General features: G+C 41.5%; 1 protein-coding gene across 1 annotated transcript in view; it reads right to left on the bottom strand.

Moving 5' to 3' along the window:
• Positions 1-2767: 2767 nt before the first annotated feature.
• LOC139718262 (uncharacterized) overlaps positions 2768-20103 on the bottom strand; it is a 31121-nt gene continuing 13785 nt past the window's right edge. Inside the window, exons 2-3 of the mRNA XM_071629744.1 lie at positions 4807-4910; positions 2768-3967 (exon numbers count right to left, since the gene is read on the bottom strand). Of these exons, the coding sequence (XP_071485845.1) occupies positions 3749-3967; positions 4807-4910 (323 nt within the window). The 3' untranslated portion in view covers positions 2768-3748. The remainder of the gene's footprint in view (positions 3968-4806; positions 4911-20103) is intronic.

The following is a 20103-nucleotide window of genomic DNA, read 5'->3' as shown; positions in this document are numbered from 1 at the left end:
AAGAAATACTCGAATAAATAAAAGCTGAAAAGTCTCGTCTTACTACGAGAAGGGGGAGAACTCAGAGGCATTCAGAGGCAGTACTTGCGCGTCTTGAGTTTAATTCGTTTCTCCAAGCATCCATGAATCCAATAAATTCGGCATGAGATTTTTTTTTCATCGTCTTTCTCGATTCGTGTCATTTCTTGGTCGTTCTACCTAGAAGCTATTGATAAATTCATCGTCAAGACGATTGTGGTTTGATCGATACACGGAAGACAGTTTTTTCCTCTCTCTCTCACACACTCTACATAGTCTCACCTCCCTTTTCTCTCTCTCATTCTACAGAAGAAGAACTACAGCATTGTTGTACACTGGTGGAGAGAGCGTTATCCAAAATAGGCATTCAATACATCGAATATCTCCATGGCCAGTCGCAAAATGGTTGAATACATTTTAATGTTATTGATATAATAACGTCAAAACAATATAGAGTGAATAAGATATTCCCCCAAATCATTGTATATTTTTTCGTTTGTTTTCAGACAATCGACAAATATACATGTAATATACAGATATCATGTACAAGTAGTCACAGTCTTTTCTAAAGAAACTATAATACACTTCATATTCAAAGGCATCTAGATTGTCTCTCTTCTCATTCAATCGTTTCTCAATAGGGACAGAAAATGAGAAAAAAAAGTCTGTCATACTTCGTAGTTCAATAAATACAACCGTATTTCTCATTTAAATAACTTAAAGAGTATAAAAATACTGTCAAAAATATAATATATTCTTAGACAGTGTCATTTTTTTAAAAGATTCATTATATAAATACAACACTTATAATTCGAGTCTTGTCTTTACAGTTATTCTAGTGTACTTCATTCTTCAAGCAAACTTCTACACAATCCATACCAAATCAAAATTCAGAAAAAAGACAAAATCATGATCGTGTATACAATAGACTCGATTATATAATTTCTCCTCAAATCTATTTTCCCGATTTGTTTTCCATCAATACCATTATAACAACACAGAAACAACCCAATCGACAGTTCTCTCTCACAAGTAAGTGACTGTCACGTGTTTGGGAGCATCACCACACGTTTTCTTGCATAGTTCCTTTGCAATCACCCACTCTATCATAGTAACAATAAAGATAATAAGAAAATAACTGTAACAACAAAAATATCATCATGATAATCTTTATCGTAATATAAGAATAACGATAAGAATTATAGTTATATCAACTGTGACAACATCAACAAAATGATGGTAAGGATACCAAAGTATCGGCAGCACTAAGGCTTAACTAATTTGATAATTGTTACATAGATGAAAAAAAAAAATGGTAGAGCTAAAACAGTAAAACACTAACAGTCAGTTGATGGCGTCGATAAAGCAAGAAATCAGGAAATAATCGAAGAAAATGTTGTTGACGACAGGCGACGACAAAATCAAACAATCTCCAAAAGAGTTTCAAATCATCTGTGAAAATTTCGCATTATCTCCGTGAAGATAGACCACTACAAAGAATGTTGGCCTTTTGCATCTGCGTAACTGTGTACAGAAATCATTGGTATGCGATCATACACGCGCGCACGTCTGTATACACAAAATCTGACAGAAAATTATGTGTGCACAATGCGCGTGCTTGTGTGTGCGCGCGCGCATGCGCGTTGGCGTGATAGAGGGCGCTTCACAACATCAAGTTAGTATGTCAGAGAACTTACGATGGATAAAGCTCCCGATAGACTATTGACTACTTCTGAATCCGTCTGGAGATATTACTCCAAGAATAGAATATTGGAATAATGCCCTTGTAATAGATGTGGGACCCAGAAGCAGAATTCGCCGCAAATTCGTGCTCTACACTACTTCCGACCAAAAATAATAATAATGGTAATAATTCTAAAACACATCAACCATTATGAAATTCTCTGTACCTACACAGAATGCACAGATAAGCTACCTGCAGTGTCTTTCCACAGAGGCATAGATGCAACAAGAATGAACCTTTAGTAATTATGGGAAATCGCCAAAATAACGAAGTTTGATCATCAATCCGCATCAAACCAAATAAATAATAGAGCACAAGAGTTGAAATGGAGAAATCTTAAGGGCGAGCAACTGCCATCAAAAAGCGATCACTGTTTACATAACTTATTCGATAAGGACTACGTCATTAACAAGTCATTTACGTACCATAAACATTGTAAGGTCATACTTACGTAAGGTATACTTTTCTTAATAAATCTGATATGGATTAAGTACACTTATTGTTTTCTAAATATATATTTTCTGATTACCTTACGATAGTGACCTGCAAATAGTACTATCAAACACACATGCAAGGATCAAATAACGTTACGTTGACGTGGATTGGAAATAAGATTCATTTACTCATAAATGTTTGTATATATTAGCAATTAAAAGTTCAATTCTTCTTTATTTCCCCCGACATTCCAGTAATAAGAATGCCTGAAAATAAACGCTTTGAGAATGGTCATGCAGATATCGCGTGAATTTGAAAGAATAAGTCAATGTTTGATGAGTTAGGTAAGTTAAAATATTAATATAGAGGTGGGCTAGATAATATTCAGTTCAAGTCTCATTGTCAGTATTTGGACTATGACTAAATGGTCAACGTCATCAAAGGTGTCCACATCTCAGTGCCATCGTCAAATATTGTATTCAGTTCTTCTTTCAGGTATTAAAAGCTTTCCCTCGAGCTACGAGCAAGATATCAGAATTCAAAAGCTGAAGGGATGTGCAAGGACTGTGCTTTTATAGTGAAGCTAGACGAATAGAGATCTGGTTCTCGTGGGATTTAATACCTCGTCGTCTTTTTATGTTAACATGAGAAGAACAACACAAGCAATTAGCATTATGCTACGTCAATGAAACTAAAAACCGTTTACTGCAACAGCTTTTTTTTTTTCACCAAACGTGGTGGGTTAAGCGTTAGTTTAGAGTGATCTTATGTTCAGTCGCTGATTAGCTATAGCACACAATGTTCTGCCTTTTGGTAAACGTTGCTACATAGATGAATACATGAATTGTGAATGAGGTAAATAACGAAGGCGCACCTGTATTGCCAATTTGATGAAGATCCAAATACTACACGTGATCACCGTTCGATGCGCTGTCATACTGCTTACTGATTATAGCACACATGAATACGAGTCTAAAACTTTTCTTCATTTCGCCAACTTTCTCTTCCGGCAGTTTAACACAAAAATCAAAAAGTTGGTCTTATAGGATTCGTGTGTATATATACACCACATTGCATGTTAATCTCCTTTTTTGGCAGCGTGTTGTAAATATAATTATCAAAGTGGCACAAGTTCATCAGAGAAAAAGAAGCAAATAAATCATTGTTGACAAACACGAGGTTTGTCCAATAATCTCAAAAAGGGACAGTGGGTCGTGTATCGCCTCATGCGTACACAGTGGCGTAAGAGGTCGATAGATGGCGCACTCTAAACTTGCTGTTGCGGCGAGTAAGTCGCGAAGAGGCTCCTCAAGAAGTCTCTAAGCAGTCAGTGTCAATTCAGATGCACGAATTTTTGAAATATCGATGCTCCACATTCAAATTTGTTGTCTGCTTCCGAGGAAGAAAAAAACAATGGGCGCAGTGTTTACGATTTACGAACACCACAATGACGTCGTGGTCGTTGTGTTGTCATCGTCGTCGTCGTCATCGTTTTCACCCTTTCCTCGCTTTCCTGGACCTCGCCTGACTCTTACGCCACTTTCTCGCTAGTCACAAGAGTTCCTTCGGCGGTGTGATGGGCAGGAAGTGGGACTTCTTTGGGGAGCGCACCTTTGCCACCCGTGTCACGCCGTCTTTGTTGATGGAGAGATACCGCGTCTTCCGGCGGCGCCGCCTACTGGAGCTGCCCGGCATGGTGAACACGTACGTGTTGAAGAAGTTGGGCTCAAACCTTTCCTGGAAGAGACAGCTTCGCCTGTCCATTTGTGCCTGCAGCAGAGACGGAATGTAACCAAAAAAAAAAAAAGAACAAAAGAAATACGAAAATTTAGCAACTTCCACGACATTCAAGTTGTACAAACTCATTACCAATTCATGGTGTGCATTGTAAACTTTTTAGGCAAAAGAGCAATCGCGATGTAATTGCAACTCAAATATACTTAAATGACTCATAGATTTCCTCCCTCCATTGTTTATTAAAACTTATTGTACAGTCTTACATGAAACGAATATACCAATATTGCATTATTCGCCAAATTATGTTCCTGCAATATTGCTTTCCGTCCATCCCTCCGTAACCCCCCCCCCCCCACGCAGTATGAAAACTCGGAGATTTCCAGCGATTCTAGCGCTGAGCAACGGCAAAGCGACGCAGGGTGGCCATCTCTTTCATCCGACCCCCAATCAAGGCAGGGAGGGCGTTGAGGAAATAATGTCTGCGTGAAGCGGTACCTTCTCTTTGAAATACTAGATGCTCTGATTTAGACAGCACCTGTCGAAAGTGCCGCGAAATCAAACAGGTAGCGGACGCAAAAAAAAAAGACCCGAATATAGACGTCATACAAACATAGATATCAAGTTTGTATTATCACATTAGCCGTCCCTCTTGTGTTTACTTCATGGTAATCCATAACTCTGTAACACCGAGGAGAAGCACCCCAAATCCGAAAACCGCATTTTTTATTTTTTTATTTTTTATTTTATTTTATTTATTTATTTATTTATTTATTTTTCATTTTTTTTATTTTTTTTTTTATTTTTTTTATTTTTTTTTTTGGGGGGGGGGGGGTAGTTTTCTCTCCTATTTCAGAAACTATGACGAAACTCACCGCTCCGTAAAGGTTGCCGCTCTCATCGACGCAGACGTAGAGCTTGCTGTAGATTCCTTGAATCGACACGTAGCTCCGGCTCTGCGCCTGGATGTACAGGCTTGCTGTAATGAGACCAAAACAAACAAAGGGAAAGAAAAGATATAGAGATTAGGTACAACTCGGAAAGGGCAACAACAAAGACAACAACGAACAAAGAAGAACATAATTTTATATCATGTTAAGTAATAAAAGTTTTTGTCCCCACTGTGCTTGGTGACACTCATGTTAGGACTCTTTGCCTCCATGTGAGGTGGGTTGGACGAACTTCATCTCTTGGAGACATCGTTTATTGATTCAAGAAAAGATTCTGACGCCACCGTATACAATGAATAATATTATTTAGGATGATTTTTCGACATTGGCCAAGTATTGTGGTCGGAGGGTGTCGGGATATCGAGATGCAATCTTTCAAGAGTTATCGGCGAAGGACGCGAAAAGGTGTTTGAGAAAACCATTATAAATCGGCGAGCGATTGCAGGGACATGACGAAATTTCGCACGTCCCTGCTGTCAGGCTACCGACAGTGCGTGCTGCGAGTGGGACACGAACCCCGACGGGGGCAAGATGCATGAGGAGGTCCTGCCCCGACGTCTTTCGACCATCTCCCCTCCGTAGAGTCAATTTTAGTCAGGAGTGCAGGACTCTCAAGAGAGTATTCTCTTCTCTCTGATAATCTCTCGTTCTTTCTTTCTTTCTTTCTCTCCTTTTCTCTCACTCTCCCTCCCTTTCCATCTCATTCTTTTTTGGAGAGGGGAAAATACAACAGAAAAACTAATCGTCGCAGCTTGAGATTAGCTAAAAATTCTGGTAAAAGCGGCTGGATGCCCGAGCTCGAATTTCCCATGCTAGCATGGGTGCTGCACCGTCGGTTAACGTTCTGCTTAACCCCACCACAGCTGAACATGTCTTGTTTAATACTGCGGCAGTGCGGAGGGTACCTGGTGGTCGACATCCAAAGACCACTGGAACGAAATTGGGAGGCCAAGTTCCAGGTGCAGCAAGTTTTCGTGCCAGATGACCTATGACCTTGTGTGTTATTTTATCATCAAGTTCACGCTGCATTTTTTTTTTCGTCTTAAAATCAATTCCCCTCTATCCGCGTTCAACCGAGATCGTCTGAAAATTTTTACTGCTAGTCACCACGAGGAGAGCGGGAAATCTATCTCAAGCTTCCGGGCATTATTGCTGGTCTGCCTGTAATTTTGACACGACTCAAGAGGAATACCGTTTTCATAAACTCTTTCTTTTTCTTAACAAACTTTGTCTTGTTTTGCTCTCTAAAAGAAAATAACAAAATAGGCTTGGAGCAAGGCATGTTGGGGAAATGTAATGACATTTGTAGAAAGGGCATGGACGCAGTGTTATGTAATAGTGCTATGCACTGTGAGAAATGAACTAGCCTCAGCCATTGGAATTAAAGAACTGTGGCCTATGTTCATGTTGCATGTTTCATTGTTTATTGAGTTGGCCAATTATCAAAAAATGGTATTCTGCACATTCGCAAGGCAGCCGTTAAGTCTATTATAAGCGTTCGCGTTGCAGTTCTAAAGCTCGCTATTGGCAGACGAGCGCGTGAAGGCGCACTAAAACAAATCACGTGACTTTCTACCTCTTTTGACTGTTTTTTTTTTTTTTTTGTAATCATAAGGAAAGCATGTGATATGAAAGCCAACACGGTAGATGAAATAGAAACACAAAGAATCAATTACCAGTAGGCCTACTCATGATGACGGATTATGTAAGTCGGTCATCACAAGGAAGAGAGAAATCGAATGCGCAGATAATCAGATTCTAAAGCTCGTGTACATTTTTCTTTCTTTTTTTTTGTTTTGTTTTTGTTTTTTGTTTTTTCTTTGTCAGAAAAGCCATGGTTACTCTCGCAGCACATTGATCCATCTAGCTCTATTTTCAGATTACAAAATGAAATCTGAGTCAGCTTTATAAGCCATTTCCTGTCCTCATTATTTTTCCCCATATCAACTGTTGTCATGCAACCAAATCATAATATGCCCTCATTTAACACACGCGCGACATGAATTCGTTTGTGTGGCACGAGATTATCTAAATGACAGAGCTCAAAATCACACCTAATCATTATTTATTCATATTTCCAGCACAACGTCGCTACCACAAGATCTCACGCGGCGTCTTTATACGCTCTTGCACGTGTATACAGTCTTAATATACGCGTTGCGAAAACAGGCGGTGAAGAATGCAAGTTTGAAACAGCAAGGCAACATTTTTTTTTCTTCGCTGTTTGAGTATTTTTGTACCCTTTTTCTTTATTTACCAGCACTCGTCTGTGTCCATCGTGCACATACTAACCACTGGCGTGCTGTAAACCCGCTACATGTAAACGTGTTTCTGCACACGCAAAGAGAGCCTACACTCTATTCTTTATGAAGTGGCCAGCATTGGCAAATATAGCCCAGTTGTTGACGATGCTAATGAATACACAATTTAAGTGAAGGAGAAACGAAACCGAACAGGGCACTAAGAACGATCAGCTAACTCCATCCACAACCCCCCCCCCCCCCGACATAAGGAAAAAAAGTGTGCTGTAACAACATCGCATACCTTTGGAAAGGATTCAAGTCAATGTTCAGAAGGTCCTGTAAAGACCACTCTAATAGTAGTTGCCTTGACCGCGTTGTCGGATTCTCCTTTGAAGTCTTAATTCTTGACATTTTATAACCGGTATACTTAAGTAATATATTATGCACACACTGAATAACCATTGAACGTGTTGAATGGCTTGTTTCGGTATATGGACTATTAATTAAACGATAAAATGGATTCAGAATGTATGTAGAGGTCTGGAGATAATATCGGTCGAAGTCATGGCTTGCTAGAGCCTGCGACGCGACGCCCTGTCTTCGAAATAATACATTTGTGCCTTGACATTCCTAATTGGTTGGCCTGGAGGAAAAGAAATCCGTTCACCCATTAAAAACGAAATAAGTCTTGATAATTATAACGTTTTCTCCTTAATTCTTTAATACGTCATCTCCAGCTGCTCGAGTAATGTGATGATGAATCGTTTCTGACTAACGGGATCTCTGGCAGAGATTAACTTTTATTCAATAAAGCGATAGACAGAAAAAAAAACAACATCAACAACCAACAACGCGGTGACCGAGAGAGGGATAGCAACTAGCAAAAGTGCAAGGAATTCATGAGATACGGGAACAGAGAGAAGATCCCTACGATGAGAATTACATCTAGTCTACTTCAAATTACGTAATGGACGCATGACCGACATGTACCTCCTTTTGCTTAGCATTCGCGTTCTGTCTCTCTTTTGCTTCTTCTTTTTCTTTCCAGACTTCACCCATCTTTTTTATTTTTCAAGAGGGATAGTTAGCGTGTTGACGGGTGGTGTTTTTAGAAGGATGCAGGTTTGGGGAATCCATAACGACAAAACAAGTTTGCGAAACGGCTTACGGCCCAAGGGCCAATGGCCGGAGCAACGGGCGCAGAGAAGGTGCTCAAGTACCCCCTTTAACGGACACACTCAAGAGCTCAAGTGGCGAATAACAGTTTTATTTTTTCGCTACACGTGTTGAGATGGTATCAGCCGATCTGCAAGGGAAGTGGGACGAAGCAGGGAAGTTTGAGGAGGTGGTGGTGATGGGGGCGGGAAGGGGGGGGGGGGGGTGGGGGCAAAGAACACCAAACATCAAATGGCGCAACAGAAGCTTAAACATCTACCTTGGATCACAAGCATGGGATATACACAGTGCAATATGAGTAATGAAGATACATCTGATACATCTGACTCGCCGATATAATGGTTGTTACAGTTGGGCGTGTCGAAGAATTGTCAAGTTTACGCCTTGTATGGCCTGTCGACCACAGAGGAAAGGAATTTTGTGGACACTCAACTTACAAAGGCGATAGGAATGTAGATAAGTGTGTGTCTATAATGTAAGAAAGGTAACGAGGTGGCTACATCTACTATACGTGGTCAAGATATGGCGTGTGGAGAGGTGTAGTGGGTAGGAAGGTGGGACATGCCAGCTGGGGTACTTTGATGCTTGATAAAGTGACAATAAAACATTTGGTTGGAATTGTCATTATTGCTAGAATTAATGTTGTACTCGTAATGAGGCATTTTGCGTTGTAGCAGAGTCGTTTGCGTTCTCAGGGTAACGTTATTGTTCCTCTTTCATACTGGGGCAAGGCATTTGAGTTTAACATTTGCTGGAGCACGGGTTATATTTGTCTATAATCGTTTTGTCGCGGTTTCTAAGACAGTGATGAATCTATGGCAAATACGTTCCAAGTATAGCTATTCTATTCTTCTTCTAGCTGATATGACTATACCATGTCCCTACGACTCGTTTTAGAGCAATCGCAGAAATATATCCTTTTCAAAGATCATAAGTGTTTTCCGCTGAACCCGGCTTTCTGTCTATTTTACACCAGTATCCAGGCAACGTGAGATGAGAGAGAAGTAAGAATGCAAATACACACAGACAACCAAACAAGGGATACAGACTACAGTCCCCTCCTGTCTGCATGCTCTTCAACGAGTGAAAAGGAAACTGATCCCTACAGATTCTCAGGTCTAGCAATGGCGGGATATGCGCAAAACAAAAGGAAACACAATTAGTACGAATTCCACTAGGAGATAACTTATAGCTGCACTGTATACGCCCATACATGTGTTTCTTGAGTGTGTGTGTGTGTGTGTGTGTGTGGGTGTGTGTGTGTGTGTGTGTATGTGTGTGTGTGTTATGTGTGTGTGTTTTCGGGTTCTTAAATCAGGTAATAAGGATATAAGGAGGAGAAAGAGGAGGACTACAAAGAGAGAGAGAAAGGAAGAATTTGTCGCACAAGAAGAAATCTTGGGTGTTGGAGCATGGCGCCCCATGGCGTGAAGACGCTGCAATGCTTCCGCACACGCCACAGCTCCGACTTCGCCGCCACCCGCTTGCCCCGCAATGCGTCTTACTGGCGCGAAACGGCATTGGCGAACCCTGTATCGTCCGCCACTATCCCTACTTCAGAAAAGCTTTGCTCTCTCTTGAAGTTCCCGGATGATTATATACATTAAACCCGGAGAAGGCGCGTGTGATACTGTAGTTTGTAGTTGACAACATTCTGTGCATTTCATGAGTATGTATCACTTCGCACTTTTTGCCGTTTTTACATTCTTACTTTTAGTTCTGGAAAGTTCAGAATTCAGATCGTTTTCCTGGAAAAGTCGGCTTCAAAATGTCCGTTAGAAAAGAAAAAAAAAATATGCGGATCACTCATGTCAAATACACTAAAGATCGTCAAATTTTCTACCAAATTGAACACCTTCAGTAAAGACAACAGTGGAATTTCGCGACCAATCGTAATCGCTACATCAAAACACTTATTCTCTTCTCTATAAATTTCAAGGGATGGAAACAGATTGTCCTATTATTTATTCTGTTGTCCAAAAAGTTAACATCTCTGATAAGATAAGAAACTGGAACTTCCACGGCCATCAATGATAATTATATCATCTACACAGCGCTTAAAATATAGCCATTAATGAAAAGACACCACGATAAAAGGAGATGCTATGTAATACGTCAAGAACGAGATGTTATATGTCGCATTATGTTATGTCAAGATTATGGAGACGAAGAGACGTCGGAAGTCAACAGAAAGAGAAGAGTAGGGGAAGGGGAGGGGAGGGGATGGGCAAAGGAGAGATCTACTAGCCGGAGGCCAGTCTCAACAGTAATGCTAAGCCGCTCATCAGTGATTAAGCATGTGTCCCGGATGCAGCAGACACGAGGCGGCCAGGGCTAGCTCCCTTCTCAGGGACAACTGTACTCTGGGACAGGTGCGAGGAGTCCTGTGTCGCCACCGTGTCTCTTCGCCGCCATACATTTTATCCCTTCTTTCCTTTTCACTAGAAGATTCAGAGGACAAATAATTAACCAAGAAAAAGGACAAGTCTAGTTATGGTTTAAGGGGCGATTTGTAACATCCATATAATGATGTTGCTGTTGTTGTTGTTTTTTTTCTGCTTAATGAACAACTACGAAAGATCATTTTGGGCACCTCAAAGGGTACATACGATTATACTTATAATTCGAATAGTTTTCATTTACGAAAAGAGTGGGCCACTCTTCTAAAGTACACAATTAAAAGTCATCACTATCTAATCACTCTCTATAATCCTTATAGGGGCTGTAGTAAGAGAAAATGAGGTACTTGTATCATAATTTGACGGAAAATACGACTTGTGACTGGTAAACCAATATTAGCGGGAAAGGTGAGCCCTCTTGATGAGAAAATTATAAGAGAGAACGGGTTACTTTTTAGGGTGCATCTTTACTGCTCACACGGGTTTGAGCAGGGAAGCGTTCTTAAAGAGGCGTCATTTCCTGGCGCTATTGTTTCTTTGGCGCAGCGATGTCGTCTGCTCCATATTTACACTGTCTCGTGAAAGTCAAGGTTACGGCAGCATTTCCCCGCTACACGCAGCGGACTCAAGAGGGTTGGAGGGGTTGAAGGGGTTGTCTGGTTCTTGTTGTTTCCCTTTCTCGTCCTCCTGTTGCCCTTTTCCTAATTCAAATGTCATGACTAACACCCCCTCGCTTGTCCTTACGCCTTTTCCCGCCCCAATCTCCTCGTCCGCGCTGGTCTGGATGGCGAGCTGTCTGCCTCAGATGTAACCGCCTGGTATTTTAATCAGCTTCGACCGGGCGGGCGGCCGCCGGATTCCCCCTACCTGATTTGCAGCGCTGGACATTCCTCTCCTTTCAGCTATGATTTGGGACCTCCACATCTAATGAGGACCACCCTACCATGGAGAAGAAAGTTGGAACTGGGAAAGTTTTCGCATCGAATCACCGGGAAGTGAGGGAGGGCCTGTTACGACCAGCGAGACGCTTTTATTCCCTTCCCCTTCTACAGCAGCAAAATCGTCACCATCATCATTACCATCACTATCTCTATAAACAACAACAACAACAACGAGGACGACAGCACCACACGCACTCGCATATTAGTCCCTGCATTCTGTGCTAAATAGACATTGACAGCAAGCTCTAGAAACATGTTTGTAAAAGAGCGAAAAGTAATAGGGTATGTATCATACAGGCCGTCGGTCTGTATGTGTGACGATACTGACTGTTGCCATCGCGACGCCAATATCGCTATTGCTGCGGGCACATCGCCAATGTGTAGCGAGGCCGCGAGAGGGAGTTATCATATTATTCTGACACAAACTATTTTTTCTTTTTTATTCTTTTAAATGTATCATTATTGTTTCTAGGGGTTTTCCCTTTTAATGAAAGCCTGTTCGATTTGGCCGAACTGTGGAATAAATTTGGATGGAGCCTCAGCGAATGTTGGTGCTGGCGCTGCGAATTAGTCAACAAGTACACGGGATCTTTTCTGGCATAGTTAGCAACATTTGGCCCCTCTTCGTTTTGGCTCTTTCTGGGCCAGGACTCGTGTGCGTGGTTGTCGCTGAACAGGAATTCATTGATTATTTCAGAACGGTTCGAGGACAAATTTTTTGGCAAACTTTGTTGGCCGTGTAAAAAGACAAATACAGGAGGGTTTGCACATTATCCCTGCTCTAAAAATATGTGTACTCGGGTTACCAACTTTGCTATAAAATTTCGAATACTGTCAGATCTTAACAAATGGCGGAATGCATCAGCTTTTTCTTTTTCGAAGCAATGTAAACTCTGTCGCTTCGTTTGTCGAGCAGAAATGTGCTTCGTTCCTCAAAGATCACACACAGTATTCGGACATACGTGCAAAATGTGTTGCGTTTTTTTAATCCCCTTTACACTATGTATGCAACTCTTTATTAGATTTGTCTGAACGCTTTCCTATTACACACACACACACACACACACACACACACACACACACACACACACACACAAACACACACACACACACATACTTTTACATCTCCTCTTTTGCCATCCATGATTAAAATGAGAGAAAAAAAAAGCCTTGGGCTCAAATCAGGAAACGATGAGTTGAAGTTGGTTATTAGATCAGTGGCTACATGATGAGCAAACGAGTCTACCAATTGCACTGCCTTCGATCCCATACGCACTTACTAGTACACACACGCAAATACGCAAACAGAGAGAGAGAGAGAGGGGGGGGGGGGGAGAGAAAGAGATATAGATATTATTGGAGCAATAATTCAAACAGGACGTAATTTGCCGTTGAACTCCTTCGAGTTTATCTAACCCCGCGTCCAATTTGTCCGCAATTATTCCCGCGCTGGGAAGGGGCGAGAGCGCGCACGCAGTCGGAGCGACAGGCAAAAAAGCATTCTACGGGTAGGAGGAGAGAGAGAGAGAGCAAGGGAGGCGTGGAGGGGGGGGGGGGGACCACAACTTTTTGTCTTTTTGTCTTTATCAAAGGAAACAATCTGACAAAATATACTAACAATACCAACAAAGATTTTGACGTTCAAATGCATCATCGGTACATCGAGTGAAATACCACACGCATAATTATGCGGAATAGGAGAATTAATGTTGTCACAAGGACGCATACATTCATGCAACGCACAAAAGACGCACGTATCATACAAGATAAAAGTCAAGATAAGGCGCCATGTTTATTGCTGAAGCTGGGCTGAAGTAATCATACGTTTTATGTTTATGAATTCTGTAAGTATGTTTGTAAATATGCATCTATGCATAGACTTAGTGACTTGCTATCTGTCAATCTAATCTACTTCTTGTATTACTCCATCTCATCACGCTATATCTTGATAAGTATTCGCGCAAGTGTGTACAGAGAGATACAGATGCAGAGATATAGATGTCACAGCGAGACATCTGAAAAAAAAGCAACAACCTGAACTCAAGCCAGGTCCAAGTAGGATATGTCGTACAAGTATATGACAGCACGCTCGTCTCTCGACCGACCCCTACACCTCCTAAGTTTGCCATCGCTTCACATAAATCTCTCGTGCAGGCGTCGATCGCGGGCTGCCACGGTCCGCGACGCTGCTGCCGCCGCGACTCGGCAGTAGAAGGCAGCGCTCACATCCACCACAGGGCTATAGTCAGTGTGACCCCTCTTTGCTCCCCAGACTCAGGCCCGATTTATCACCGGCCCACACAAACAAATAAAGAACGTGTATCTCTGAACCTCGCTCTTTAAACTTTATATATATCATGACAAACCACTTACCATACACGGCATACGCACACACACACACACACACACACACACACACACACACACACACACACACACACACACACACACGCACACAATATACACACACATAGTTTAGAGAGGAGAGAGAGAGAGGGAGAGAGAGAGAGGGGGGGGGGGGGTAGAAGAGCAACATTTCAAGAGGACCCTGGATAGAAAGATAAAAGGTGGGTGGGGGCTCTTAGACAACCATTCACACAGAAGACGTGTCGTAACATTACGAGACATTTGTTTCTTTGCGTCAGTTTGAATGAAAGGGATTGATCTATTCCATGAGAGATGTTGCTAAAGTTAGTCTTGTCTCAATGACCTCTCCGAGCTTTTCTCTTGAAGAAGGATGGACTTTGCATCCTGGGTTTGCTGATCTCGAAGACTGGCTCCTAGTAAAATTCACTCATTCAAATTTTGGCACTGGGTGTTGACGAAAGTACTTGAATACTTCAGCAAGGAGAAAAGCATGAAGCTGAAATATAGTTTATTTTCAGCAAGGAGTAGAGCTTTTTTTTTTTCAGATGAAATAAGACATCCATACAGACGTGTTAACTTCTTGATGGGATATCACTTTCTGCCATGGCAAATGTCTGATAACGAATAAAATTATGTTTCTCTTACGAAAACGCAAATGACAAGTTTAACTTTCCTCGGTGGCAGGCGTCGATATGACAAGTTACGATCATGGCTGCGTCGTACAGCGGCGAGTAAAATGCCAATGGCGTCGGGGTTTAGTTGCTGCTGGAAATCGAAATATGTGATGTAGCGTGCTGTGTGACGCCGACCATCGGTTTCCAATAGGTTTTCTGTTTTGGGTTTGTTTTTTTTTTTGGCATGTGAGAACATGAACTAAGTAGCTTATGTATAGACTGTACTAAGTAATTAGCAAGACATCAGGATCGATCTCCAGCAATCTTGAACCCACGGCAGCATGATATGTGAATCTCAAGAGATAAGTTCATTACGACGCTCGCTCTAAGATCATGATGTAACAGTTACTTCAAGATTAAACATATTTTATATGACAAGCCGTTTTAATGATACTGTAGACATTCATGCTGCTTACGCAAAAGTGAAAGGGATCCATTTGTTCTTGATTGCCGAATTTAATAGATTTCAAAGACAAAAATCTGATTGAAAGCGACAAATCGCCTTCGATAGAGGATGAAGAGTTTGTGAGTTGTAGGGCTCACAATAGAGGGTAACATCTTTAAAGGTGTTGTCATTTCAAATCATTACCTACAGGATGAATACACCTATTACCTGTCAAAGACAAAACAAGTTGTGCATTCCACATTTTCTACTACACCTCGCCACAAGTTAAATGTTTTTTTTCTTCTTTTCTTTCAATCCTGAGCGCGACTGGGATACAATTCTCCAAGTAATCTGGGCTATCGTAACCGAGCATATCCTCCCTCGTTAACTGAAAACAGATAATAACATCCGACAATCTGCTCCTTGCATTTGCAGTTACACAATGTTTCATCTTCAGCTGATTTGATCATTACAGAAAAAGAAGGTCTTTCCGGAAAACTTTGTTCTGCCCTTTAAAGGTCATGGAAAATGGTAAAATGAAAGGCAAGAAATCTTGTGAAATTAATCACTGCCAGTTTCATTTCACTCGGAAGAAAGACCCTACCAGACTTTCTCACAGTGACGTCAGCAAACGACCTGGTATTCAAAACTTTCTCTTGATGACATGCAAAAGGAGACTTTACGTGTTATTGTGTATCATACGTCACACTCAACACGTCACCTAAGACGTAAGAGCGAATGTAATTTATGATTTGAATGACAGATACATTGTGTATGTAGGCCTACATGGACTGCATCCAATGACGGTAAGTCGAGTACCTTGGAACCGGAATTGATGGTTCAGTTTATACGAGGCAGTACGTGTTTCTGTTTTTGTTTGATTGCGCATTCTATAGCAAAGACACAGACTCGCGTTGCATTGTGGGTTTTGACAAGCGTAGGGACCACTACTCGGTAATGTGGTGTATACATTGACAGACGTGGACAGGTTCAAGACGTTACATTGCGACGTTGTTGCCTCTCATCTCGACCTCGTGTCGTAACAAGTCGTGACTTAACTAGTCGCCTTATTGGCTGGGATACCATCAACCTGGAATCGACGTGTTTAAGACACGTCACATCAAACAAAGTCTGTTGGGAAAGACATCAGTTCGAACACCCACGCACACCTTGGAATAAAAACTCGTCGAAATTCCACCGACTCCAGGCCGAGCATTGAGTGGCACTACACTTGTCTTCCAGAGAGAATAAAGAGGTAACAACCTCCATGGCAACAACGATATAACGTGGGAGGAGAGGAGGACAGCTTCCTTTGTTTTCTCACCTCTCATTTCGGCAGTAATTAAAGCAGAGGACTGGCGACTTGATGTCTAGCTTATTGTTTGCTCATCTACATCTTGCCGCATTTATCGCGCGTGCGTCACAGTTTACCAAACGGCTAAGCGAACACCCCGTACTGATGATTAACCTCCCTCCATCAACTGGACTCATCTCTCCTTGGTTGTGAAGACGTTTGATACAGCACCACACCCCCAGCTCTTCATACCTAACTCCCAACTCAATTCTGTGACGTGTATCCCTGCCTTTGATTCATACCGCCATCGTAACGGTTTCGTTTGCTATTATGCATGGCGTCACAGCTCTGCGCTAAACAATCTTTACACATGAAGAAGGCGGGACTCCAACTCAGAAACGATGCCGGAGAGCCGGTCTAATCCATTACTGTCATAGGAACGGGTCCCGTTAGCTTTTCGAGTGCAAAGCAAACCAGATTGACCGCAAAAGAACACACACACAAAAACCCGTTAGATGACAAAGAGCGCGACTCGTTTAATTAATCACTCTCTAAATAGGTGGGTAATTGAACGGTATCGTTTGCTGAGGTCGATTGTATCTGACGGAATCAACGCTAAATGTGGCAACTAATTGATCTTTAAATACGACCATTACAGAATTCTTTGATATCATTTGCGGCAGACGCTATGCGGTGTAACAAAGTCCCAAACAAATGATAGATTAAACCTCTGTAGGTTTTTCGCTTTGGCGACGCAAAGCAAGATGTAAACAAATCGGCACGTATGTCCTGTGACCGTTGTTCTGAGCTACAAAGTAGAATCCTGCCAATGTTATATAGCTTCAAATAAGAATCAGTGACAATCTGTGTTAATGACTAAACAAACACTGACACGAGCACACGAACGCACGGACAAAAGCTGACACATTTGTAGGGGTGTTCATTTTTTTCATACTCCAAGAAGTACCACAGATTTTTTCCCCAGCTATTCTAGATGTGGTCATTTCAAAACGTTATTGTATGAACTTTCACATCATGAATCAAAATAATTCTCTACTTCAATTCCTTGTTTCGCCAAAGTGTGTACGTGTGAGGTGTTTCAATATCAACATTAGATGAATGGTGACAGAGATGTTAGAAAAATATGTATTACGTTTCTTCAGGAGACAAAGAAAAGATTTATCCACCGCATCTTATTTAATCAATACAGTGTTTTTGCCATCACACAAGGGGATATGTAAAATTTCACCCCGTCATCAACACGATCAATACCGATATTACGAAATGGCAGAGCAGGTATTGCACACTCTTGCTAAACACTCATCACGTGACATATTTTGGTGTTACAGCAAAAGCTCTCGGATGGTGGGATTCAACCCATTCTCACGTGAAGGAGACTTTCAGGAGATTTTTTTTTCTTTTTTAAAAGGAGAAGTGCCAAATTTGTCAAACATGCCAGTAATTCAAAGCTCCTTAAAACGTATAAAGGAAACGCCGTTGATTTTACGATACCATCAAGCCAACAATGGTGACGTTAAAAGAAAAAGAAAGAGAGAGAGAGAGAGGGGGGGGGGGAAGCTGTTTAATCATTTGCAAAGTGAAATTCGGTATTCAAAGGACTACTTTGAAAACATTTTCTGTCAACACATGTCACGCCTTCCCACTTCTAACACGGAGTCAAGAGCGACCCTTGATCGAAGATTTGGCCCTAAGACCCAGGCTGGAACCATATAGAGCAAAGTGAACCTAGATGAGCGAGAGTGATTTGAGTGTGTCGAGTTACTTTCCACATATCCGTCGGCGACCAATTTCTCCTTTATTACACATTTTGTGCGGCTGACATACTCTCGCCCAGCGCTGGATATGCACTCTCCCATTATGACATGTTTTGATAATCCGTGTTCACTCTCAAGTCGAATATTGCCGTGGCCAACACCTGCGGGCGCGCGACAAAAATGGCCTCTGGAACCGCTTCCACATTTTTTTTTTCTTTCTCTGATCCCCTCTCTCTCCCTGTTGCGCTTATTTTACCGAAACATGTAACGCTTACTTTCAGAAATAACACAAATCTGACCTAAAACACACATTCAGGGTTGAATCAAGTTTAATTCCACCAGCACTGGAAAGGGGCGCAGAGAGAAAATGAATTGAGAGTTTATACAAAGAGCCGACTCGAAATAACATTCCTTTTCTGATTCATTGTCTCACAAAGCCCGGCCTGTAGGGGAAAAGAAATTGCCGGTAATAAAGTGTATGTATTAAAGAACACTGGCGAATAAAAGAAAGGGGAAGAATGAATGACAGCTTTTCATATTAGCGCGAAGAACAAATGGCAGCGAGTGAATGAAAGAACGTTTTTTTCTTTTCTTAGAGTGACGAGTGGACTACAATAGAGCTAGCAAGAGTTGAAGAGAAAAGGGAAATATGCAAATATCTGGAAGCCTGAACCAATATGAGAAGATTGCGGCACGCAGGTGAGTCGCTTGCTCAATAAATCCAAATTAGTCGAAACATGTCTAATCAAGACAGGGTGGATCACGCGTCAATTTGTCGGTCATTGCTGACAAAGGCACGTCTGACGATTACATAAATAGCCGAAAAATATTTTCATACTTTTTTTTTCTAATGTGATCCATGTCAGCGACTGTTCCGACCTCCCATGAACTCACGCGATATTGAAAGAGAAATTTCTCGAGCGGTATGCATTGATTTTTTACTTTACTTTGACTCTTTCTTAAGTGATTGTAGATAACTTCCCATGCTTACACCCCAACCCCGAGAAACAGACCCAACTGTATCAATTTGCGGAAAATGCAGAGAATTACACGTGGAGTTGATTAAAATCTGACAGATAGCATTACCATTTTAAGAAATGTATACATTTCACTTCACATCACGTGATCGATCAGTACGCCATACACGTGGAGTATCGATATCACTGTAGCGCCATCATCAACTAGATCACGTGAGCAACCCCCAAAACGGTTTTCAGGACCATTAAATTACTCCACGAAATCATTTTGTCTCATGTCACACGAAGTGAATGATCACCACAAGATAAAGATATCTGAAGGTGGGGATATCAATATAATAGCTAGTAATACTGGCAAAACATGAAACCCTTTTGATTCTTGAAAATGACAATATGTATAGTAGAATTCATTCAACAGTTGAGTTACATTACGCGACTGATAGACGCCTAAAGTTATCAAAAGATGATGAAGGGAAATTCATGTTTTTAACATATCCATCAAGGGCTAAGCACAATTCAAATTGAAATGTTATACTTGAAATTCTGACGCTAAAATCATGCCTCCATAATAATCACGTCATTTGCTAGAATCTTGGAGGGCTTGCTCAATAATGATTTTCCCCAGTGACTCATCTATTCATGTGTAAAGGGTCGTAGAAACAAGAACAACAAACGCATACAAAACATTCACAAGTTTAACGAGTATATTTTTGTTGTCTTGCTTGCATATAACATTATGTCTTCTTGGTGCTGAAGTCAATATTGTACATGTTACATATCGTCACTGATGAAAAGCTCGCGGGATGAGCAATACACTTCCTATACGCTCAACAGATGCTGTAAACACACTTGCATGAGAAGTGATACATACCAGTGAAGAAATGGGCTGAGGGAAGAGGGGGGGGGGGGGGGGGGGGAGGGGGGGGGGGGGGGGGAAGAACGATGTGTGACACCTCCTCGAACATACCCAAACCCGTCTATGGCAGGCGAA

This window comes from Diadema antillarum, unplaced genomic scaffold (genome assembly GCF_040938485.1).
Source record: "Diadema antillarum isolate AM-2024a unplaced genomic scaffold, OU_Dant_1.0 scf00000092, whole genome shotgun sequence".
In the NCBI taxonomy this organism is placed as follows: Eukaryota; Metazoa; Echinodermata; class Echinoidea; order Diadematoida; family Diadematidae; genus Diadema; species Diadema antillarum.
This window is presented reverse-complemented; position numbering and strand designations above follow the sequence as displayed.